The sequence below is a fragment of the Lytechinus pictus genome, chromosome 12 (genome assembly GCF_037042905.1).
Source record: "Lytechinus pictus isolate F3 Inbred chromosome 12, Lp3.0, whole genome shotgun sequence".
Classification (NCBI taxonomy): domain Eukaryota; kingdom Metazoa; phylum Echinodermata; class Echinoidea; order Temnopleuroida; family Toxopneustidae; genus Lytechinus; species Lytechinus pictus.
In genome coordinates this window covers 8,440,424-8,466,109 of record NC_087256.1, presented here as the reverse complement: position 1 = coordinate 8,466,109, position 25,686 = coordinate 8,440,424, and the positions used below count along the sequence as shown (strand labels likewise).

Genomic DNA, 25,686 nt, shown 5'->3' with positions numbered 1-25,686 from the left:
CGAGTTGAGTCGAATTTGAATAAGGTCAAAGGTCAATGAACTTTCCATGACTGGCACTGTGCTATGTTGTACACATAATAACTTTCTATATCTTCAAGGTGGGATCACCAAATTCATACCAGAGGTCCATCTCCTGAAGGCACAGGTCAAGTTCGAATATGAGTCGAAATGTGAATAAGGTCAAAGGTCAATGAATTTTTCATGACTGGCACTGTGCTGTGCTGTGCTGTACACACAATAACTTTCTATATCTTCGAGGTAGGATTGCCAAATTCATACAAGAGGTCCATCTTTTGAAGGTGCAGGTCAAGTTCGAATGTGAGTTGAATTTTGATTAAGGTCAAAGGTCAATGAACTTTCCATGACTGGCACTGTGCTGTGTTGTACACATAATAACTTTTTATATCTTCGAGGTAGGATTGCCAAATTCATAAAAGATGTCCATCTCTTGAAGGTGCAGGTCAAGTTCAAATGTGAGTTGAATTTGATTAAGGTCAAAGGTCAATGAACTTTCCATGACTGGCACTGTGCTATTTTGTTCACACAATACATTTCTATAGCTTCGAGGTGGGATCGCCAAACTCGTAACAGAGGTCCATCTCTTGAAGGTGCAGGTCAGGTTCGAATGTGAGTTGAATTTGATTAAGGTCAAAGAACTTTCACACTACTTTGTTCCTCTAGTGACATGAACTTTATAATTTTATAATACTTTTTATTTTATTTACTTCAGAACTCAGTACTCTCTATACCTGAACCAGATTTTGTATTTTGCTTGTTTATTCTTTAAAAACTGTTGTTATTTATTTAATGAGCTATAGTTATTGGCACCATTTATAATATTCACACACATTTGCCAATGGTACAATAGAAAAGCTGTCAAAGTTTCTTAAATGTTACCCTTCAGATTTGACATGCAGTCTCTTCATGACTGCAATATGCATGCGAGACAACGCTTGGCGTTTGCCTTGTTTATTTGTCCATTACTGATTAAATAATAATTTTGCTTATGAATCGGGAACAGAGAGAGGGTTTATAGTCCAATGATTGCATACTTACAGATTTATTGTTTGATTCTGTTCGAACAGTCCTTCACCTGCATGTAACTGTTCATTTTATATCTTCTGCTTTTTATAATGTAGGTCCTAGATAGATGTCAAAAACTTCTTCATGAAACTGTTAAAATGCAGCATCAGCCTATAGATGGCACTCTGGTTGTTGCTATCTTGACAACTGTAGCCAAATTCATCTCACAAGGCAAGGTATGTTATCGGTTTATTTTTTATTTTTATCTGCATCAGTATAATCAATCTCTGTTCTGACGTAGCTCATGTATCAAGATTCATCATTATTCTCACTACACCAATCAAAATTTCTGTTCGGCACTCAATTGCAATGTTACACCCGCCCAACCATGGACGTAAATCCATATTCTTAATGTACAAAACAGACTAGTTTTTGCATCCCTGAATCATGAGGGCGAGGTGTGGGGTGATTTTCCAACAATAAAGAGTCCCTTGTGACAACCCTGATATGTCATATCTCAGTTCTAATATTTTTTTAAAGTGGTATTTTAATGTATTGTCGCTACTTCTAAATTACATTGAAAGAATTAATGAAGTTTGTAATGGTTATTTGGAGCAATGACAAAGTATAATTTTTTTTGAATTATATTATAGTGAGGGTTGTAATGCTGCCAAGTTTAAACTTAATGTCATCATGTGATATGAATTTTTCAAGTATAATTTCATGGTATGTACTAATTTTGTTTGTTCTTATTAGGATTTACTGTCTTCTGAACATGCCATTCCCACAATGCACCTTTGTCTCATGATACCATGGGCTGACATCCAAGCATCTCGTTTCCCATCATGCTTTGCAGCTGCTTTCCGCATCCTGAACGATCTTCTGATGTGCTATCCGGGATCTGTTCTCAAAGCAGTGTCAGCTTACATCAGCTGTGTGAACTATATCCTTTTCAAAATGATCTTTAGTTAAGTAACCAGCATAATGAAGTTTCAGAGAAATAGGTAAATGATAATTGGTATATAAATTTTTTTTAAAATATTCACTTAAAGGAAAAGTTGATTTGAATAATAAGAGAAAAATCCAACAAGCATAACACAGAAAATTTCATCAAAATCGGATGTAAAATATGAAAGTTATGACATTTTTAAGTTTCGCTTAGTTTCACAAAACAGTTATATGCACATCCTAGTTGGTATGCAAATGAGGGGACTGATGACATCACTCACTATTTCTTTTGTATTTTATTATATGAATTATTCAAATTTTCTCATTGTCCTGTGAGACAAAGTTGTATTTCTCCCTGAACATGTGGTATATTGCCATTGTTATATGTCAAATTGGTAAAAATTGAAATAAAAAACTAAAGAATTAGTGAGTGATGGACATCATCGACTTATTTGTATGTCACTGAGTTGTGCATATAACTGTTTTGTGAAAAATAAGCAAAACTTCAAAATGTCATAACTTTCTTATTTTATATCCGATCTCGATGAAATTTTCAGCATTATGCTTGTTTGATTTTTCTCTATTGATTCAAATCAACATTTTTCTGGGGTGGACTTGACCTTTAAAGGAATGAGTGTGACAACATCAGATCATTCATTTTCACATTACATTATGGTTTTGTCAAACAGAATTTCTACGCAAGGCTTAACTCTCTTAGTCTGATTTTCATGAAATTTTTTGTGCTGTTACTGTTTGATTTTTCTTTTTCTTGTGGTTGAAGAGGAATTGGCCTGTATGTAAATGAAAATAATTTGGTTTACTGGATCATTTGTTCTTGACTATTTTTCAATCACATTTATCATCTGCTTTGATTGAGAGATGCTCACTCCAGACAACCGAGATAATGAGAGTCGATGAAGAACAGTTTGTCACTTGTGCTGAGAATATGCAAAGGTATCAAATCACTTTCCATTTTCACCCACGTATCCCCATTCATATCTAGGATATATGTTCAGTTCAAATGATATTTTCAGCATTAAAAAAAAAAGAGAAAATTGGAAAATAAAGAAACTTTTGAGTAGTAGTTCACAGAAGGGAAATTTGATGCTCACAGCAATCATTACCATTGGTCCTCTATGTCAGGGGAAAAAGTTTTACAAGGTTTCAGTTTTGCTATGAAGGTTGAAATTGAAGCCATTTGAAATTCAAGTTTATTTAAAGCCATTTTAATGATGTTTTGAAATGAACTGGATTCCGAATTTCTAATCATACTCCGTTAAGCTGATATTTTTGCAGTTATTTTCTTCTATTTAAGCCTGTATCATTATGCCCCCCCCCCCCAAAAAAAAAAAAAAAAAAAAAAAAAAAATTGTGAAAATATAATGTTGCATTAGTTTTTTATTCACATTCAGGAACATGAGAAATTATCTATTGTGTAACACATTCATCAAATTGTAAATACCATTGTAAAAATTTGATCATAATCAAGAATTCCATGGGAGTTGCAACTTGATGGCAACATGACCATAATAGTAACTTTTTTTGCAAAAGGGCTCTGGAGTGTTATACCTAATTCCCATATATTTTTGAGCGTGAAATAATGTCACATTGATTTTATCAGGTTACTGTCTCTGATAGCATCACTGAAGAGTGATATATCTCAATATGGGATCTACCTTATAGCTGATTACATCAATGGATTGCAGAAGACAACACTGCCCTCACAAGTCAAGGTAAATCAACTTTGTTAGTGATGTAACATGTGAGACCTCCTCCCCCCCAATGTCATCTTTTTAGAAGATTGAAATCAGTATATCATAAGATTAATTATGTTATATTATACAAATGCACATAAGCGCGTGCATGCAGGGCCAAATAATGAACGATGTGCGAGAAGAGCCAATGGAAATACCGCACCGAGGTCCGCAGGACCAAGTGCGGTATATCCATTTGGCGAGTCAAGCACAGAGTTCATTATTTAGGTCCTCTATGCACAAGAATGTGTGTATTGTTTGTTTTATACAACCCCCCTCACTCATGTTACTGAGTTGCCCCGAATGCTATATTTGATCTAAATTCTAGATGATTCCAGAACTTGCACTATCCTGCACTCTGACGTCATGAGTGCAGGATAGTGCATTTTGGATGCAACAGTGCAATTTGCTGAACATCATGTGATCCGATTTGGACCAATCAGATTACAGAACATTCTTGGGAGTTGTGTGAAAGTAGCTTCCATCATACATGACCTTACATACTGAATGGGGAATTCTGTGGGGTTTTTTATTTTGGTATTTATGCTGATTGCACCCTGAAAATCATGCATAAATGTATCTATGGATACAAATATCTCACAAAAAAGGAAACCCTTGACAGATTTCACAATATGTATTTGATATGAATTTGACACTTAATTTGGAACCAAATACTCAGCTACATGTAAATCTTTTACACTCTCATTTAGAGATCAGTGGCAGAATCACAAACCAATCTTGTCCAATTAGAGATCAGTGGCAGAATCACAAACCAATCTTGTCCAATTTTTCTGGGCGACTTGTTTCTGACGTTAAAATTTCAAACTTGTATGGCTCATTGATGCATGAAATGTTCGTCTCATATTGGAATACTAGTTTCCTATTTTCTGGGACGCACTGTATATTAAAAACATCTCTCTTCGTTTTCTCAGACACCATTAGTGGGCGGAATCTACAAGATTGTAGATGTTTGCGACGACAAGACCCTCTCTCTCCTCAACGTTACTCTACCAGTTTCTCTCAAGGAAGTGTTCCGTTCTTTCTACGCCGATTACAAGAAACATCACAAATATACTGGTCATGTGTAGTCCATTACTTTGATGCTAGTGTATTTAACAAACATGAGTACACCCCATGCAAAAGCTAGTTCACATTTTATCAGAGTTGTTGTACACCTCTTTCTCCACAAGAGATGACACCTCTTTCTCCACAAGAGATGTGCTTGATGTGAAATATGCAAATTTTTATTTTAAAGTGATGACACAATGGCCTGTATTCTGAACTGGGGTTTAACTTGGACCTTGGTCTCTGTCTCATGATTATGGGAAGCCAAACATGTCAATTTGTTTACGTGTGTTTCTTATGTTTACTGTGCTCTTTCCTGGTGAAGAAAATTGTCTTATTTATCCTTCCCAGTTCAGAATACGGGCCATTGACTCCTAGAGATTTTAACCTGATTCTATGAAGTATTTTTGATACGTTAGTTCAAGTAATACCCAGTATTGTATGTGATTCAAATGTTTTCTTTCGTTGGATACTATATATTAGGACTGACATTATTCCTAGTATATACCTGTATGAGCTTTCAATGTTCAAATTTATAAGCCTGTCTCCCCCCCCCCCCCCGACAATGTTCATATTGAAAATGCATGTAAAAACCAAATATCGAGTCACATCTGTGTGTATTGTTCCAAGGAATTATTTGTACACTGTTCAATGGAAAAACTCAAGATCAATGAAGAACATTGAAATCACCAAATCTTTGTTATATCTTCCCCCTTGCGCGACTTCATAAATCTTGCCATATTAGTGATCTCAACAAAGTTTACAAATCTTTCATACGATGTACAATAGTGTACAATAATTTCTGTTCTATCTTCTTGACCATGAATGGAATGGGCCATTTATTTTCTTTCAATGTGATCTAGGAAATATTTGAAAATTAAAATACAGAATTCTATATTTTGTGTGTAATGTTTTCCTTCATACATCTTCCCTCTCTTATGCATTGAAATCTACAAGTAAATACAGCAATTCCTCACAATTAGCACATCACTATATTTAATATCATATAATCAATTTATATAAATGGTTGTTAAATACAAAATGTGAGAACAGCAATCTAGTTAGTCTTTAAATAAAGCGCATAAAAATATGGAAGAATCATGGATATAAATATATGAATGATTTGCAAATCAAACTTCAATTCATTAAAAAATCAGCAATTTATTGAGTACAATAACAAAACACAATTAAATCAGCCATACTATATTTGTTTATACCCTGAGCAATGCTTCATAACATGTGGAAAATAAATCGCTTAAACCATCTTTAATAAATCTCCTTTTTCAGGTGTATAAAGAATACTAATAAAAAGATAGAAAAGCATGGACCTCTGAGAGATGGATGTTCAACGCGATCCTCTCCTTGATTCATGATTACAGTATGAGTATCTTAATGAGAACATGCAGGTATTTAGACAGATTACCAAGGCATATCTGGTTGTTAACAAAGGGACAGCTTTCCTGTTTTTTTTGTTGTTCTGTTGGCTGATATGTCAGAAAAATGCTTTCCTATCAGCATGCTTTTAATAGATTTAAAGCAGCAAAATTGACTTCCAAGAAGGGTCAGAACTGCACATCCATTCCCCAGGATTTAAGTGATTTATCATCTTCTACGCATACAGTTTGTGCAATATCAATGTTTAAACACGAACTGCTTCTTTCAACTCAGGATCGCCTATTTGACGGCAGAACCTGGTACGAACAAAGTAGCTATTCAGAGGACAATGAGCATCACATGCCACTGAATTCATTAACTAACCCTTCATATGTCCATGGTGGGAGCTTATTTCCCTGTAATGTGTGATTTTAGATGGTGTAGTCACTTTCAAATTCTCCTTCTTGATAATTAATAGGATTTTCATGAAGTAAAGAAGTTACTCCCTCACACTTTATAATTAAATAAAGAGTTACTCCATCACACTTGATTTATCCCTCTCAGCAGCTCCAAAGTTGTGAAGCTTAGGTGTGAGTAATGGAACAAAAATTATCAAAATGTGATGTACAATGACATGACTCTTCCCATTCGATACAATTTAAAGGTCAAGTCCACCCCAGAAAAAGGTTGATTTGAATAAATAGAGAAAAATCAAACATGAATAACGCTGAAAATTTCATCAAAATCGGATTTGAAATAAGAAAGTTATGACATTTTAAAGTTTCGCTTATTTATCACAAAATAGTTCTGTGCTCAACTCAGTGATATGCAAATGAGATAGTCGATGATGTCACTCACTATTTCTTTTGTGTTTTATTGTTTGAATAATACAATATTTCAATTTTTACGAATTCGACAATTAGGACCCCCTTGCTTGAACCACAAAATGTTAAATAATGGAATTACATGTGTTCAGGGAGGAATGAAACTTTGTTTCACATGACAATGACCAGAAAATCAAAATATTTCATATAATAAAATACAAAAGAAATAGTGAGTGGATGATGTCATCGGTCCCCTCATTTGCATGCCGACCAGGATTTGCATAAAACTATTTTGAAAAATTAAGCGAAATTTTAAAATGTTATAACTTTCTTATTTTACATCCGATTTTGATGAAATTTTCAGTGTTATGTTTGTTTGATTTTTCTCTTTCTATTCAAATCAGCTTTTTGTTGGGGTGGACTTGTCCTTTAAGGTTGCTACTTACGCTTAAAAACTGTAGATGGAGAATAATAACTAAATATCTTTTAGAACATAACACCCCCCTGGCATAACAAGTATGACTAGCAAATACAAATACAACCAATATTTGACAAAATATTATCGTGCTGGAAAAATACAGTGAGAGTATCTCACAAGAAGGATAAAAACAACCATAAGGCTGTGAGTGACACTCGTCCACTTATATATCAAGTATCTGATACCACTAAGTAAATATACAAAATGTACATATAATAATATAGAAAGTCTGTTAGAAAAGTGTTCACCAGAAATGGCAGATATGTTCTATAAAGAAATATATACAGCATAAACTCTTTGGTAATTCATAAATTACAGGTCATATATGTTGATTCTATCTACAAAATGTCACTATTTCAGAAGTTGTTCAATATTTATTCTGAAGGCAATGAATAATTTCTTTCATTCTTAAAGAACAACCTAATTCATGCAAACTGACATTACATACACACAAAAAATAATAATAATTTGCAGTAAAATACAACAAAGACACCCCTAACATTTTATATTTCTCCAGATCATGAGAACATGCATTAATCCAACTTGACCAAATAAACAATCAAAAGGCTAAATAATGATGGAAAATGGTATAATCATAATACAAACACATGTGATATAAAAATTCATTCAGATGTGGTTACAAATGTATGTACAAAAAAAAAACTGAAAATAAACCAAACTACTGGTACCTGAAGATTGTCATCACTCAAAAGGAAAAAAATTACTGTTTGTTGAACTTATGTACAAATTAATTCATTGTTTTTTTTTAGTGGTTTAAAAATAAAAAAGGTGCTGTAGAAATGATATTCCGACAAATCTAGGTTATCTAAACTTAGAGGATTGCCAAATTTTTCTTTGTGACATTGAAACATTTTATTTAATAGATTTCTTTGTTTTGGGTTTTTTTTTATATCTCTCATAAATGCAGCATTTCATTTTAAAAAAGTACCCCTAGAAAGGCCCCTCTATTTATATTCTTGTTGGAATTTAGATTTTCTTGAGCAAGATTTCTTGGAACTGTGTAGAGGCACTTTTAAACAAATGTGGCCCTTAATTTCCTACCATCCTTGGAGATGACAACCGTTTCTTTACCTTGCAAACCAGTTCCCTCACTTTCCCCTCCTGTAGCCCCTCCCGAGGAACCAGCACTCAAGTTGTTGGTTTCACCATATCCTACTTGGTTGCCACCAACTGGAAGCTTAGGTACAGCCCCTTGGGAGCTAGGGTGTGTCCTTGGGGGCTGCACGCTCGTGAACGGCACTGGTCCTCTGTAGCTACGTGGTGCCGATGTGGAGAGTGCGCTTGTTACCTGGGGAGCAGTTCCTCTTGGGCCTGACCATGTGGCCCCATGAGCAGGTCTTCCAGATGGACCACTGGTCAGATTGGATGCTGAGGAACTCCAAGTGGCACTTTGCAGTGTGCCCTTACGGCCCCACAAGTCTTCACCGGATGTAAAGGCTCCATTTGATTGCCTGGTGGACATGTTGCTGTGGTATGCAGGAGGGGGTTTGATGACTCTTTCCTTGGCATGCACCTGAGCCACATCTGGTGGGGCTGAAGATGTCGGAGACATGGACAAGTCATCAAGGTTGGTGGAAGAACCACCATAAGAGCTCCCGTCAGGTGTGGTCGGAAGGGGACAATAATTTGAATAGCAATTATTTGTTTCAACCTTGATGTCTGGGGAAGTAACAGCAAGAGACACATTGGTGTTGTTGTTATTGGAGTAGGAGAGCTGCCCTGCAGATATGCTCCTGGTGTACGCTTTGGAAGCGTACCCATTGGCTTCCACAACAGGCTTGGGGGCAACGTCCGGGCCATGACCTGGTAGGGTGCATCCCGATCGGAAGGGGTGCTGTATGGGGTATTTTCTCACATCTGGGGTGCTCTGGCTGCTCATCTTGGCAAACCCAGCAGGGCGTGGCTGCTCCACATCAATCGCAGGAGGAGGAGTGTAGTTTGGTAAGTCGGCCTGTATGGTAGTATCCATATCTGGAGTAGGAGGAGGAGGAAGACGAGTGTCTGAAGAAGTCGACATCAACGTGGTATCCAACAGGTTGGGTTGGTCCATGCTTCCAAATGAACTATTAAACTCCAGTGAGTATGCCGTAGTATTCTGTCCGTAATCTGTAGAATCATTCCCATTTAATTGACCAGTGCCATATGCTCTTGGACTCAACTTACTGTCTGGGGTTTGATATGAGCTTGTTCCAGACTGATATGAATTTGCCACTGACGGCCTTAGTTTGTCTGTAATTGGATAGTTCACATATGCCCCCTGACCCCAAGACGTTTCTCGATAGGAACTGCTCACGACAGTATCATCGAAGCGAACATGAACTGGACTGCGTGGACCACCCTTCCCAAAGACAGCATCAGCTTGATCCTGCGTTGGTATAATACCGTCAAATCCGTCATCGTCATCTTTCATTATGCCTTGCCTTGGAGGTGTCGACTTGGGCCGTAGCTTCAGCGTTTCTATGTCGATACCCTTGAGATCTCCCTGCTCATGCTTTGGCTGTTCGGAAGCTGCATTGGACTGGTAAGGCTTAGCGAGGGCACTCTTCGGACGACTGTCCACAGGCTTAGTGGAAGATGAAGAAGAGGTGTAGATAGCAGGGACTTTGAGGAAATCGGGTAGCTCTAAGTTGCGTAGTGTGAGGCCTCTTTGGTCATCCAAGCGCTTACCTTGAACTTTGCTTACCATGGCGATAAGATCTGTAGAAAAATTGTGAAGATAGATCCAAAAAAAAAATTAAAGAAACCGGGCCAAAAAGGACATTTTAGGTGCATATGTTCACTTACAAAATTGAACTGTTTATCCTTGAACTGATCTTGGTAAATTGATAGCAAAATGGCATTTTTATTTGTTTATGAAGCTAAAATCAAAATTGTTCAATATCCTTGCATTCAAATGAAGTCACAAAAGTAAATTGCTGTGTTCTTGTTTGCCATCCCTTCAATTTTTAATCTGATTTTAATTCATTGGCAAATAGTTTTACCATTGAAAGCCACTTGTATTTCAGCTACAAATTAGTTATATTTGCATTATTTTGAGAGATCGCCAGTTCATATATACTTTATGATACAATCCTTTTATTAAAAGAATGCAGACTTCTAATCATTTTCAAAATCATAAGCAGTCAGTGATATACTAAATACAAAATATTTTGTGCATTGCACTCTTTAAATGAAACTATTATCTACTGATAAATTTTACTGGGATCTCTTTATGCCTATTACCAATACAATAATTCGGCTTGTGATAATGAAAATATGTGATTTATCCATTATATTGTCTAAATGAAACTATGATCTACTGAGAATATATTGTATCATTGTATGTACACATATGAAATAAGATAACAAATATCTTAAGCAATATACAATAATAAATATTCGGCATGAAGTACTAGCAAAATGGCTATATCATTGCAAATAACTTAATAACTAAAATAAACTGCATGCTAAAAATTAAAGAAAACATAATTAGAAATAACAAAACAAAATTACATTATCAATAGGTTAACTTGAAACAATGTATGTTATTTTGAAAAAGGAAAACAAAAATTGATGTAAACAAAAGAGTCCAACAGTCCACAATGGCCCAAATCATACAGTCTTGATATAAAAGTACACAAATCATATGAACAAAGCATATTAGTCATTTTCAAAATTCATATAAGCAGCTGGGCAGTCACACATGTACACATAGTGGCATGTCCGCCAGTACCCTAAAGTTATAGTAATAATATTGATGGATATTGGTCCAAATCACTATTCATATACGTCTTAGAATAGGGCAATATTGCGTATATGAATAGGCCCTTTACAGGGGTTAAAATGCTGTAATCTACAGAGCGAAAGCTTGCCAACAGAGCACCATTCACCTAAATCACGAAAGGAAATGATTGTGCAACAAGAAAATGATCACGCACATAGGGCGAATGCAAAAAGCAGGAACATTTGCTGTATAGCAAAGATGAACAGGGTATCATTCAATTTGTGCAATATTACAGAAGTAATATTGTAGTATTTTCTCTCCGGTCCTATCCGCAAAAATAAGGAAGAGGTTTAATTTTCCTAAAATTTCAAGAACCTCATTCATATATTTGCACAATCGAAAGGATTACATCTGCAACACTGTAGATAGGTTGTGTATACAAATGGGATATTCCAGATTGCTACAGGGGCAACAAAAACTTGTAAAATGTTACAAGGACTGTTCTCACTGGGTGATTTCAAGTGCAGTTTTTTGGTGTTGGTGTTTTGACCACAAATTAAAGGGGTACTTCAGGCTGAAAATAATATGATTTAAACAGATAAAGAAAAATCAGACAAACAAAACACTGAAAAGTTTAGCACAATCGAACAAAGTTATGACATTTTAAAGATTTGTATTATTCTGGTGAAACAATTCTATGCAAGACTTCATGAATATTCAATGAGCAAACTGATGATGTCATATCCCCACTTGTACTTTTGTATTTCATTACATGAAATCATGTTTATTCAAATTTTGTCCACCAAGAACAAAAAAATTGGTTGAAAACTGATTTAATGAATTAGATATTCATTGTTGCAACTAATTTTATTGTAAGGGAGACAAATCATTCGCACCTGAATGAAAATATGAAATATTATTATTATGATTTCATGTTATAAGGGAAAGTACGGATGTAACATCATCAGCTCACCTGACCTAATGGATATTCATGATGACGAGCACATAACTGTTTTCACAAAATATTGCTTAATTTTAAAATTCCATGACTTTGTAATCAGCTTTTGATGAAGTTTTCAGCATTTTACTCAGGAACTTAACATTATTTTTTAGATATTATTATTTCCAGTACCCCTTTAAAGTGCCTGAACCTAGCTGAAGCTCCATCACCTAACGCAGGTTTACAAAAAAGCTACTTAAAATAATATCAAAAGCTCAACACCTCACGAGTCCAGGAACCATCCCTATATATATCTAGGTTTAGAGCTGTGGCCAGTGTATATATATATAACACCAACGCCTAACTTAAGATCATCCAGTGTACCATCTATGGATATGGAACCAACAGAAATGGGGGAAATCATTAAATTCTGAGAATAGCGCAATTTAGTGAGAATCAACATAAGAGGCTCCCAACTGAACACAAATGTATGCATATCAACACTTCCATTCATAAGTATTATCATTAAAATTGAATCTCCAACCTTTTAGAAGAGAAAGATAATTGTTTAATGTCCCACTTCCAATCTCCTTTTATCATCAAACATTTCAAAATAGGAGACGAGTAGTAATTGGAATAAAAGTAGAGGCATACAGCAGGGGGAAGGCTGCATTTAAAAGTACATGTATTCTACACTAAATTATGATGTGTGGTTAGTACATAGCTATTACATGTACAATGATTAGCAGAACAGGTTAAGGACACTACACGATCTACTTCTAGTAAATGATTAAAGGACTAGTACTGTCAAATGGAAATCAAAATGGCTGAACTGAAACTGAAATCAAAGAAGACACCAAAACTAATAATTTTGGTGTGATGAATGATTAATATATCTGCATGCAATACCGTTGTATAGGTGCTTGATAGATAGCTGTAAACAGTGTTTCATCATGCAGTCTGCAGACAAAAGTTATCATGGTAATAGCTCGCATGTTCTTAAGAGCCCAGCCAATAAACACATTCTTGTATTCTGAACTACGTTTCAACTAAACCAAAGGTCAAAGGTTGTAATTGAACTATAGATAGCCAAATGTAACACAAATCTCCATTACGAGATAATTTATCATCACATTTTGTTCTCAAAGCGTAAGAGATTATACTGAAATAATCTAAACAATACTTTTCATCACCATTTATTAACAGGAAAGATTCAAGTAAACTAAGAAACGTACTTTGAAACTTACAGCTTCCCTTAATTCTGGACCAGACTTACAAGACCATGGTTTAAAGGACAAGTCCACCCCAATAAAGTGTTGATATGAATAAAAGGAGAAAAATCCACCAAGCATAACACTGTTTTGTGAAAAATAAGCAAAACTTTAGAATGTCATAACTCTCATATTTTACATCTGATTTTGAAGAAATGTTTAGTGTTATGATTTTTCTCTATCATTTCAAATCAACAATTTTCTGGGGTGGACTAGACCTGTCAGTTAAACTGACGTTCAGAATACAGTCTTTAGTCTTTTCTGCATGTTACGTGACAGTGCACTGCATTAAACTATGTAATGTATGAGTGTGAGCAGGGCAATAGTGGGCAGCATGCAGGTGTCTATTACAGTAATCAACGACATGAATGATATACTGAGAGAATTCCTACCAATCATGCCAAGTTGGATATTTATGAGATGCCTTTAGCATCAAACAAGACTTCTGTACAATGAAACAAATATGAAAGACAATCAATTACTAAGAGAATCAAGTTGTAGGAATATATCAAATAAGGTGTTCAGATCATCGAAGGCGTGTCATCTAAAAATTTGACTTATGAATCACAATAAAGAAAAATGTTCTGTGAGAACATCTGACGAATATGTACATACTATTCAAACAACATTTACCCCAGAACTTTAAGAAAAGTATACCCTATGCCAGAAGCAACCAAAAAATTACTTTTTTTCTTTCCAGGGCTCTTTTTGGAGAAACTTAAAAATTTTCCAGGGCTACTTTTTCATTTTCCAGGGCTCTTTTTCCACTTTCCAGGGCTACAATTTCTGGAGCTATTTCGCGGCTTTTTTGCGTTTGTGTGTGTGTGTATATATATACACGGTAGCTAGCATATACCAGGGAAGTATAACACTTCCCTGGTTTGACCTTCGCATTGTTTCTTCGAAGTGATTGTTTATGATTTTAGTGTTGTGATGATCGATAGATTGATTTTGATGCTTGAACGATATCTGAGTTGATTCATGGACCTAATACAGACCTATTCAGATTAAATCATGGAGGTAGAACCTCCATGAATTAATCCAAGTTTGAATGTTTGATACTTGGTTGACGTGAGCTTTGCGTGTTTACTATTTAGTGTTATAGCCCATTTGCTAAATTAATCTAGAAAGATCTGTATTCGTGTCTAAAGACAATGTAAAAGAAAAAGAAAGTTCTGAATTTGTACAATTCTGAGGTAATTTATTTTATCATACAATATAGGTACCTGCAAATGTTATGAAGTTGAACAAATATCCTTCGTACATATTTGACTGAAAGTTATTTAAATGACACTTAAAAGACTTAAAATTATTCATACAAAATAATGATATAAGTCATAAAGGTCATTGAATTGTTAAGCGTTCGTATCAGTTACACAGATTCATGACAAAAAGGCCTACCAGAACCAAAACTGGCAATTTCCATCATCCATCATGAATGCCTAGCCTTGCACGGCCTCTAATTGAAATGAACTTATCCACGTCTTTGCAAATTTTACCTGACCTAATTTCTCCACACAGTGAGAGAGGCCATGTGGCAGCCAAACCAAAACAGAATGAAAAGGGCGGCAATCTCGTACCCCCCCCCCACCACCACAAGAATATCAGATTTCCAAACATGAGCTTCTCAAGATTGTGCAATACATGACGGAGACAAAGAAAGTTATGTAAACAAATTGCCGAGGGTTGATGTCCCTGAATTAAGGGACTAGTCTACGTTTTCAGTCACTTAAGAAAATGGCGAACTGGCGGCCAAAGGTGAAATACATCATTGAAAAAAAAATGAATGTTTGGATTAAAATAACGAAGATTAAATGAAATATGACTGAAAAATATCCATAGTTGAATCTCTACTTTTATTACTGACAGAACAATAACATCATTTTTTTGTATTAACTTCTTGCCAATATTCCAATAAGGCAAGACTCCCATTTAAGACTAGCAAGCAAACGTTATCAATGGGATTTTTGAATGAAAGAAAAAAAAATCAAAGCGTGATTTTTTTTAAAGGGATAGACGAGACTCTTGTTTTGAACAGATATATAAAAATATTTAAAAACAAACAAGAGGTGATAAACACTTCATTAAAATTATAATGAAGTTCGTAGTGAATTACAACTTGTAAAAGGAGAAATTAACAAGAATAATAGGGAAATAAAGTTTGGAAGAAAAGAAGGAATGAGGAGAGACAAGCTTTGGGGGGAAGGATCAAGATGGGTGGCTGCAGCTCGACATGGGGCTAGAGAGTGTACATAAATGGGAGGGGGGGGGAGCAATCATCTATCAAGTCGCCCAAAATCTTACACCTTCAAACTTCTCACACAATCCACACACAAATCCCAGTTCATGATACAATCACAAGTGTCGCTCAACACATGCGCACGTGGTGTCTACTGGCATTTTACAGTCACACACACAGAAATACACACTACACACAATGCACACGATGCATCCCCATACCACATGCAGTCACACTGAGCCTAAAGCACACAAGCAGAGAAACGTTCTGCTCGAAGTGTATGACTCCTCGGCTCCAAATTCTACATTTATTTTATCTCAGTGCTTGGAGTCGGCGCTGGGGCCGATTTTCGTCCATGAATGAGAGAGCATGGCAAAGACTCGAGTCCCTTTATCTCAGAACCGCCGCCGCTTGGTACTCGAGTCTCCAGAGATCAGGGTCGACTCCCCGACTCTGGCATTGAGAATCGGGTAGACTCGATTACCCGGCGCTGGCTCCCAAGCCTAGTTGACGGGGGCGATTATGAGTTTTGCAGTCGCCCTCGTGTGAATGTTTTTAGCCCTTTTCCGGGGCTCTTTTTGGACTTTCCGGGGCGAATTCGCCCGCCGCCCCCGTGTAATTTTTTGGTTGGCCAGAAGTACTGTACAAGCACTATTGCAATTTTGAAAGTATATTTTGATAATCAATATCATCATAATGTTTGCATAGGCCTGTGATCTAGTAAAGATTTAACATGTTACTGCAGACAATTCTGATCTGCTGCCAGCTCATCCACAGTTTGGATATGCAATGAGCTCTGAAACTATTAAATTCTCTTTTGTATTGATGCAGGACAAACAAAATTTGAATCACAATTACATAATTCGATATGAATAGGTCAATAATACTACATGTATATGAAGTTTTAAATGAGAAATTATCTGACTCGATCAACTTAATTCAATTTACTTTGAACTTTACAAAGCAGAACAATATCCCTATGTTGATAGAGGTCAAAATATGTATTTTCACAAGTAACGATGACAGGAGTTTTAGAAGTCAATTTGCAATCAAACCAAAGAGATCTAGAAGACAAGAATATGTTAGTGTATTAGAGAGAAGCAAGGAGTGTAGAAGAATAGGCCATTTTCACATTGACAATCTATGTAGCAACAAGGTAAATAATTTAAGTTTGGGTATGCCACAATCAGATTCATACCCTGTTATAAGTCATTCTCATTTTCCTATTAGAAGTACAATTAACAAAGGGGAGTTCCTAAAAACAGGGGTGTGAGTGGTCACAAATAAAAAGATCTGAAAAAGTCTGAAATAAAAAGAGCTCCCATACTTTTTGTACAGAGGAAGGCCAAAAATAAGCTGAAATTAAGCTGAAATTCAAAACAAAAAAAATCTGAAATCAGATAAAAATCTGAACTCTCACACCCCTGTAAAAATGATTCATACAAATAAATGCCAGCAATGAAAATGGCCTGTTCAATGTGCTAAGGGAAAATGAAAGGAAAGCAATTCAAGTCAAGTATTCAAGCACGATCTAAGTATTCCCGCTTCCTTTCTCTGAATCCTTTTCCAAATATTTGAATATTCTCATATCGGCTAGGATTGATAGCAAGTGGGTGGCAATGGGGTGTGGAAAAAAGGGATAGGGGGGTTAAAGTTTAAGTCACAGGAAAGTTCAGGAGCCTATTTCATAAAGAGCTAAAACTGTTGTAACTTTGCCATTATGGCAACTAACATGGCAACATGGCTCAGCAGCCAATCAAAATCAAGTTTACAGTTGCCATAATGGCAAAATTACAACAGTTGTAACTCTTTACGAAACCCCTGATCAGTCAGCTGGCTTTTTTTTGTCATATATATCCTGTTCCCTGCACTGGTGTTTATGTAGACAGAGAGTTTTTGAAGTTACCATTTCACCATGCACAGTTGACCACAAAACAGTACATAAAAATGTGCCACCAATGTAAATTTCACTTAAGAGACATTTGTTGTTTAGCTGTCAAGTAATCATTTCTCAAATTTGATGTTTTGCACTTTTTAAATCCAGAATGGAATGTGAAATTGAATCAAATTAATCTGAGAATAGGATTTCTAAATCTGGTAACATGCAGTAAAACAAGCATGCTTTCAAAGTCACAAGAAGTAGAATGGCACTTCCGATAAGAGTTTGTCCGCAGGAGTATAATTGAAACAAGAATTGGAGTGGTCAGAATTCAGGTAGTGTCCTCCAATTTTCAGAGAAGTCTGTTTGAAGGTAAGGAATCGAAGCAATGAACTTTGATCTACAAAGTTTCTGATAGTGCAGATTAGCCTTGAGCCTATGCAATCTATGGCGGGTTTAGGAAGCTCAGTGGGGTTAGAGCAGTGACCCTTGAGGAAGCCCCTTGTTGGTACCATTCCCTACTATCAAGGTTGAGAGAATGGATTCATCATCAACTATCCAATAGGGCTGCCTCTCATCAAGATGACTCGGGGAAATACTGTTCAGTAAAAAATGTCATCACTTGTGTTACAGGCTCCCGTTTCATAAAGAATTGTTATAATAATAAACGCACAATTTCTATAAAACAAATTTTCTATCCACCAATCAGAATGAAAGATTTCAGTAGCTTTTAACTGTTATTGTATTTTTGTTGTTCCAAGTTTTATGAAATGGACTCCATTTCCTTCTTTGAGGAGAAACGTTCAAGCTGGTTATTTGATGAAGATGCACACACTGGGTGTAGTTTATGATTGATTTCAATTTGCTTGACCTGGTAGGTGTTTCATGATCCTTTCTTGTGGTAAATGATATACACCAAATTTTCATTAGTGTTGATTTAGCGCCTAAGAAAGGATCACCAATCGTTCGTATAAGTTGCACATGACTTTACGCACGACTGGAACATGTTAGGTGGAGGGATATATCACATAGCTCAAGAAAGACTTACCAGTCGTTCGTAAAGTCATATGTAACTTACAAACAGCTTTATGAAACACCCACAAGGTCAATAAACTAAAGAAGATCAAGTCCCATAGGTGTACCAACTAGCATCATTTGACTCATCATAAAATGGATCAACAGGCTCAGTGAACAGAAACTATTGCTGTCAAAGAATGGGAGTTGATACTGTATGTTACACGCTGATGACAAATCTCAGCTCACAGTTATCTGGAAGTTGTCTCCATGGCTTGTCTCACAAAATAAAACAGGAAAGAGAAGATTAGAATTTCACAATATCATTCTATGATAGCCTCATATATTCTTCTCAACAAATTACATGACAGGAAGCTGAAACAAGAATAGGAATCTTTAATGACAATGCACTGTAAAAATTAAGATCTACGAAAGTATCATATTGCATCAACAGCCTAAATAATGTGATTGACGGTAAATCTTAAGGTTTGTTCAGTCAGGTTCTTAATACCATCTTACCTTCAGTGTCCTTCCCTGTGACCTTGAGGTTCCCTGCGGCTCTTCTTGCCTCTGCCCGTCCCTCAGTCCTACCCGTACCCAGAGCCGAGGTAGACACTGATGACGACGAAGGGGGTACGTTCTTGACCCGAGGTGCAGTCTTTGCTGCTGCCACTGCAAGGTCTCTCTGTTCCCTCATGGTGTCCCCTTTAGGTGCCTGGAAGGCTGATATGGCTGGTGCCGACACCTGGAGAGAGAATATTGATTGAACATACATGTAGTTCGGTCTTGGACATGCATGTCTACAGTGCAACTATCTGACAATCATATTTTCTGGATGACCTTAACGTGTATTACAGGAATGTCAAGGGGTTTGTTTAGTGAAACAAATTTGCTCTGAGCCAATCAGATGCAAGGGTTTTCAAAGCTTATTACAATGGATCTTAGGATTATGAGCAGATGCTTGTTTAACTTTGGTTGAGCCAAGATCATTTGATTTACTACATCACATTACGTGATGTTGAGGTTGGTTGCAAGTAAGATTTAAAAGTACTAGCATATGATTTTGGAAGATAAGATCAGAGAATATCCGATCCAAAGGTCATTTGATATAGCGCCTTTTCCTTTTGGCTACAAAGGTTATTATTATTAACAAAGGTTAGTATTGTGCTACATGTACATCACACGAAAGAAACTTCCAATAACATATGCAGCATTTGGCATAGGACAAATATTTTGGTTACAACACTTATCTTGTTGCTTTCTTTGTGCAGGAATATGCCATCTACAAATCTCAGGATGAAGACTTGATGATTTTAAAACAATGCTCTCTAAATATTGGGATTTTGCTCAAGCTATTCCTTATTGTAACACAAAACTAGGGTCCCAAATTAATATCTCACCTGTGACGTGAGTTTGTCCTTGGCAACCTTGCTGGAATCGGCATGGACTGCGTCATCGTCCTTCAAGTAGCTATCAACGGAACTTGCCCTGGCTTCAGCTGATTTCTGCTTGGAATCACCCGCTGGTCCAACAGATGCTCTCCCTCCAATGCGGTAAGAACCAGCTGGAAAAACAAAAAAAGAAAAGATGGCAGTTGTATATAGTGTAACTTCTGAAGGTGCTGATCATCATCTTTCTGAGGTGCTGATCATCTGGTTGCCTATTCAATGGTGCATTATAACCATTCTCTAGCTTGAGCTGCTCAACAGAGCTTAGTGCATTCAAGGAATTAATCTTGCCAGGAACCCATTCATAACACCTGGATTGAGTGCAGCAAAAAGTGGTTCAGTTTCTTGCAGAATGAAATTATGCCATGGCTGGGTTGCAAACTCCTGATCTTTTGTCCAGACCCTCTGTTTCTAAGGAGAATGACTATTAACATAACAAATTAAAAATACATCAAGGCTAACACTGACCTGCATAAGTAAGAAACCTAAATTCATATTTATGAAGAAAAAAACACCCCTAAAATAGCAATTTAACTAATATTCATATGCACATTTCGTTTGTATCAGATCCTGTAAGTGATGCAGACCTCACTAGGTAACTTGTAAATAGGGGAAAATATATATATTCGCCATAGGATGGTGCAGTAAAGTTATCAAGAAAACTTGGAAAATCGTATCGAAACAAGAGTCAGAAAGGTAAAAATGTGTATTCTTTCCTCCAAATGAAAAATGGTTGAGAGGTTTGGTGATGTATATATATGTATCTATAAGAGAGACTTACCACTGTACTGTTCCAGTGTCTCTATGAGTATCCTTTGACCATCTAGTGAGGCAACTGTTATATCAAGGTCCAGGGGAACTGGAGAGTCACTCTGAAACAAAAGAGAAGGGAGTAATCCAAATTAAATATCATTTTAATTTGATGCTTCTGAGGTGGTATCAGGCGTAGATATAGCCGCATTAGACACGACAGTTTTGAGAGGACAACTATTGTGCTACAGCAATATGGCCCCTAAAGTGGTATTGTGTTCGAACTGGCGAGATCTGCGACGGGGTGGTATCATAAGTGTGTTTAACTCTGTTACAAGTCTGTTAAAGCAGATATGTATTCTGAAAACCGATATACCTGTTAAACCTATTTTGCAGATCAAAGTTGTTTTGATCAATTGCTGATCATATTGGCCTTTAAAATTGTTGGTACTACTATGCAGGTGAGTCAAACAGGTTAGTATGTCATTTCATTTGTGTATTTGTAATTGATGAATATCAAATAAATCATCCTTTTTAATCTGGCATTCAAAAGCCTTAAAACAGTACTGACTTTCTCCAGAGATATTTTCATTGTGTGGGTAAGCATTATTGTGACAAACCCAACATCAAGAATAATGCAGTCAATACCATGGTGAACAAACTATCAACCAATGTGATGTAAATGTAACAGGTTCATGTGAAAGGAATTACTGAGCTATTCCAAATCATAAATGCCTCTTTCTAGTGGACCTAATAACAGGGAATTCCATTCACCTGTGATCAAGGAATAGGCAATGGTACCAGTTTTTACTGATTCATAAGAATCTGAATTTGCAGTGTAACCTGAAGAATAGGACCCAACAGGTCAAGGGTCATACCTCATTCAAATAACTAATCAATATTCATGGCCCGATGAGGATTTCCTCAAGACGTGACCAACTTTGACTAACCTTGAACAAAACCACCTATAATCTTGACAGGTATATAATTTTCGTCACTTGATAAAGAGTTGCAGCGGCACTTGAAAGCTCGTGAACTTGTAAGCTAGTGAACACTTTTTGCGAGAGTGATCACAAATTTCCTTGTTGACCATAGTAGATTGCGAGACAAATGAATACCCTCTAGCGATTATATAAGGGATGTTCACCTAAATCTTGGTTGGAGGCAGCCGAGTGAACAAGGCCAGGATACAGTGACCCATGTAACCAACATCATGACATTATCATCATAATAAGCCTGTTCACAGTTGTAAACTGCGCACGAGCAGAAAAAGGTCATTGGAGACAACCATGAAGGTGGCTTTCAAATTCACTGACATAGGCATTTGTGATTTGATGATTATTCATGTATTCCTTTCAAAATATTTATCACATCCAAGCTGAAGAGTAATAAATAGAGCCTTCATAATCACTGGTATTTGACAGTAGCCTAAATAATAGTCAAATGTGCAAAAGGCAGACAATAAAACAGATTTCCAAACTTTATCCCTGATGTACTATTCTAGTCACCTGGTCTATACAATGCCTTTTGTTCTTAGAATTTGAATACTCAACCGGTAAAGCTTACGCAACATCTACATTTGAAAATGATAGTGCTTATCCTAATGAAAAATCACAAAGGTCATTTGAGAAAAGTTGATCATGAGCTAACCGTGAACTGGCTTATACAGCCATGTACAACATAAGACATGCCTAACCTCTAACCTTTTCACTGTATTCTGACCTTGTTATTATCCAGCATTAATTGGTAATGCTAGTGATCTCCAGGGGGGCGTTTCATGAAAGGACTTGTCGGACGTTTCATCCGACAGTTACCATAGTAACAGTACCTCTCAGCCAATCAACATCAGAGAAAGATGTCAGATCTGACAACTTGTCGGATGAAAATGTTGATGAAACACTCCCCTGAACTATGATATGCTAATCATTTTGGGGATGAAATAAAAAGAAAAATGACAAATATACAAACTTAAAGCAGGACCCTGTCATTTAAAATGTTGCAAATGGTGAAATTAAATCTCAAATACTTACATCAATTGTAACTTAAAGGAAAATGAAACCTTTGGAACAAGATAGCTTGTGTGAAAACAGAAAAATCAAAGAAACAGACAAAAGTTTAAGTTGAATATTGCGATCACTAATGCTATGGAGATCCTCACATTAATAATGCGACAACTTGTGAACAACTTTCCCCATTACTTTAGTATATATTTCACATAAACTGCCTCTTTCATCACATCTATCAGTAGATCATGTACTTTCTATAGGAGGGCATGTAATACAGATTTTTAAAGAATATATCATGGATAAAGAGTTTGTATCACCATAAGAAAAAGCAAGAAGAGACATTTTGGGGGTAATTTATACTCCATCAAAGGGAAAGTTGTTCACATGTGACATCACACTTCCTTGTCACATTGCCGATGGGAGGATCTCCATGGCAATATTGATTGCAATATTCAAATGCTCATAACTTTCTCATTATTTGTCCGATTTTTCTCAAACTTTCTTTGCTCTTATTCTTTGATTTTTCTGTTTTGACACAAGCCTACTTGTTCCAAAGGTTTCATTCCCCTTTAATAAGACAGGTCCTGAATGAGTCTGAGTCCTTATTGCCTACTTGTAAACAAAACTGTCAAATTTACTGAAAAGAGGACAAATTGTCCCAATGAGTCTTTCAAAATCTTTTTAACTTCTTACCAGATGAACGACTAGGGCATCAAGCTGTAGCTTGTACTTGTATGTAACTGGCCTCAATACCTCAATAATCTTCTTGGTGAGCTTAGACTTCACTCCGATTACTCTCTTATTAGGAAGCTCAATTCTGATGTAAACATAAACAAGAGACAAAAAAGGAATGATTTTCATAATCATTACGGCAATGACACACTATGAAGCCCAAATTAAGAGACTATGATTTTTCTTCTTATTTTTTCAAAGTAGAGCAAAAATAAAAAAATTAAGCCAGGGTTCATTAATCATGTGATGAACCAAAAATAGTATTCTCTTAATATATTGGAATGGAAAATCACTATCATTCTCAGGGTTCTTGTTATCTTCTTCAAATGGATGCAAGAAAGCATATACTTCCACTTATATCATGGAGGTTAACATAAGTTTTTATTTTCAATAATAATTATCAATTGAGACTTACTTGAAGACTACTCTCCTCTCGACAACAATCTGCCTTCCAATCATCTCAGTGGCAAGCTGCTCCAAATTTATTAGCTACACAGTGGAAAAAAAAAACAATACAATGAATAAAAAATGTTCATTGTGAAAGTCTAAAGATAACACATAAAATGAAAACAAAACAAACAAAAAATCAGATATTGTAGTGATCTGGAGCCCTGTCATACAAAAATTGCCGATCAATAACTAAAAATGTTGATGGCCAATCAAGATCACTGTTACATTTACATTTTATTCAAAACACTGACCAGGAACCAATCAGAAGTGTCCTATCATATTTGCTTTCAATAACAAACCTTTGTGTTACATGGCCCTGAATGCAATCAGTTATAAATGTATTTTAAAAATTTGCCTTATGTAATTTTAAGATTATCTACAAACTGTAAGTAGTGAAATGAGTTGCGATTGATCCAATCAATTGCAACTATGGAAAGCGAGCAAAGTCAACATATGAAATGCATGTTTGTTCAAAAAAAATTCTAGATATGAATGTATATCCATAAAGTCATTGATTTCTTGACAATTTGGTATGTTTTCCTTTGTTTACAAAGGACATTTTGCAAATTTCCTGTAGAAAAAATTATGGCACTGATGGATTTCCATAGAGTTACGACTGATTGGATCAATAACTATTTGTAAGATGGGGCCCAGGTATCAATAAGTTCTCAAGCCCATCGCCCTATAAAACAAAAGTCATCAGTGTTTGAATTTTAGAGGAGAAATTTTCAATCATTGATATATCTGATATATGTAACTTTACTAGCAAAGGGGACAATTACAAGTGAACAGGTTAAAAATTTGTGGATAAATTCATAATATAGATTTATTATGGTGAAAATCACAGTACATGAATTTCTGATTTATTTTCCAAAAGCCATGCATACATCATTTAGGATAAAGGGCAACTATGAACCTTTCCATTAATTTCTTTTTAAAAACAATAAAATGTTTTAAATGCACAATTTTAATGCAATGCAAATTTTGCAGTCCTTATTTTGCGAAGCATGCAATAGTAATGCTGTATTAAAGGTTCTGCCAGTTCTTAATCTTCTTTCATTCAATATACCATGCATACCTTTGAAAAAATTAATGTTGCAGATACAAATGTAGTTTTTTATTATGAAATTTATCTTATCGGCATTTTTCATAGAGCTCGAGATGATCCGTGCTGAAGGAATGAATTAAATGAAGTACATCTGGTAGGTAAATATCTAACTACCAGCATCTTTCGGGGCCTTGGGGTGTGGGGGGGGGGGTGGTATTTATAATACATATAAAGAGCTCAAATATTGAATAATAATTCAACATAAAAGGCACATAATGCTAATAGAAGAAAAAGCCACACAATTATTAGGATTTCAAATTATGCAGGAGAATATTTCACAGAATTTTAAAATTGTGCCCTCTCTGTAGACTCTGAAAAATCAATTGACAATTATCAACATCTTTTGCAAAGAAAGGAATCCGTAACAAGGCTGATGAGAAGTAAAATGGAAATAGCGATGGAGTGCAGATACTGCAAAATCTCTTGACAGAGTACGTAGGAAGAGATATGTTCATAGATTCATGCATTATGGAAATAGATAATATAAAAGACTGGTCTAAAAATTATGTTGTATAATCTACGTAGATCTGACTATGAGTCTATGACTATCCCAAAGAACAACCATTTATATAACCAAACAATGGATTGCAATGAAAAGAGACTCACAATAAATTGAATGGTCACAAAAGGGACAATTTACAGGACAGGTAACAGAACAC

At 35.9% G+C, this 25,686-nt stretch overlaps 2 protein-coding genes across 5 annotated transcripts in view; one reads left to right on the top strand and one right to left on the bottom strand.

The window, feature by feature from the left end:
• Positions 1 to 5,932, top strand: part of LOC129273258 (unhealthy ribosome biogenesis protein 2 homolog) — a 30,259-nt gene extending 24,327 nt beyond the window's left edge. The window contains exons 24-28 of the mRNA XM_064108049.1: positions 1,140 to 1,259; positions 1,780 to 1,966; positions 2,826 to 2,925; positions 3,593 to 3,704; positions 4,658 to 5,932. Of these exons, the coding sequence (XP_063964119.1) occupies positions 1,140 to 1,259; positions 1,780 to 1,966; positions 2,826 to 2,925; positions 3,593 to 3,704; positions 4,658 to 4,813 (675 nt within the window). The 3' untranslated portion in view covers positions 4,814 to 5,932. The remainder of the gene's footprint in view (positions 1 to 1,139; positions 1,260 to 1,779; positions 1,967 to 2,825; positions 2,926 to 3,592; positions 3,705 to 4,657) is intronic.
• LOC129273468 (uncharacterized) overlaps positions 5,771 to 25,686 on the bottom strand; it is a 50,976-nt gene continuing 31,060 nt past the window's right edge. For all 4 annotated transcript variants that reach the window (XM_054910508.2, XM_064108051.1, XM_064108053.1 and 1 more), the window contains 6 exons: positions 23,885 to 23,958; positions 23,431 to 23,554; positions 20,763 to 20,853; positions 19,934 to 20,097; positions 19,053 to 19,278; positions 5,771 to 10,184 (listed from right to left, as the gene is read on the bottom strand). In XM_054910508.2, coding sequence (XP_054766483.2) covers positions 8,500 to 10,184; positions 19,053 to 19,278; positions 19,934 to 20,097; positions 20,763 to 20,853; positions 23,431 to 23,554; positions 23,885 to 23,958 — 2,364 coding nt within the window. In that variant the 3' untranslated portion in view covers positions 5,771 to 8,499. The remainder of the gene's footprint in view (positions 10,185 to 19,052; positions 19,279 to 19,933; positions 20,098 to 20,762; positions 20,854 to 23,430; positions 23,555 to 23,884; positions 23,959 to 25,686) is intronic.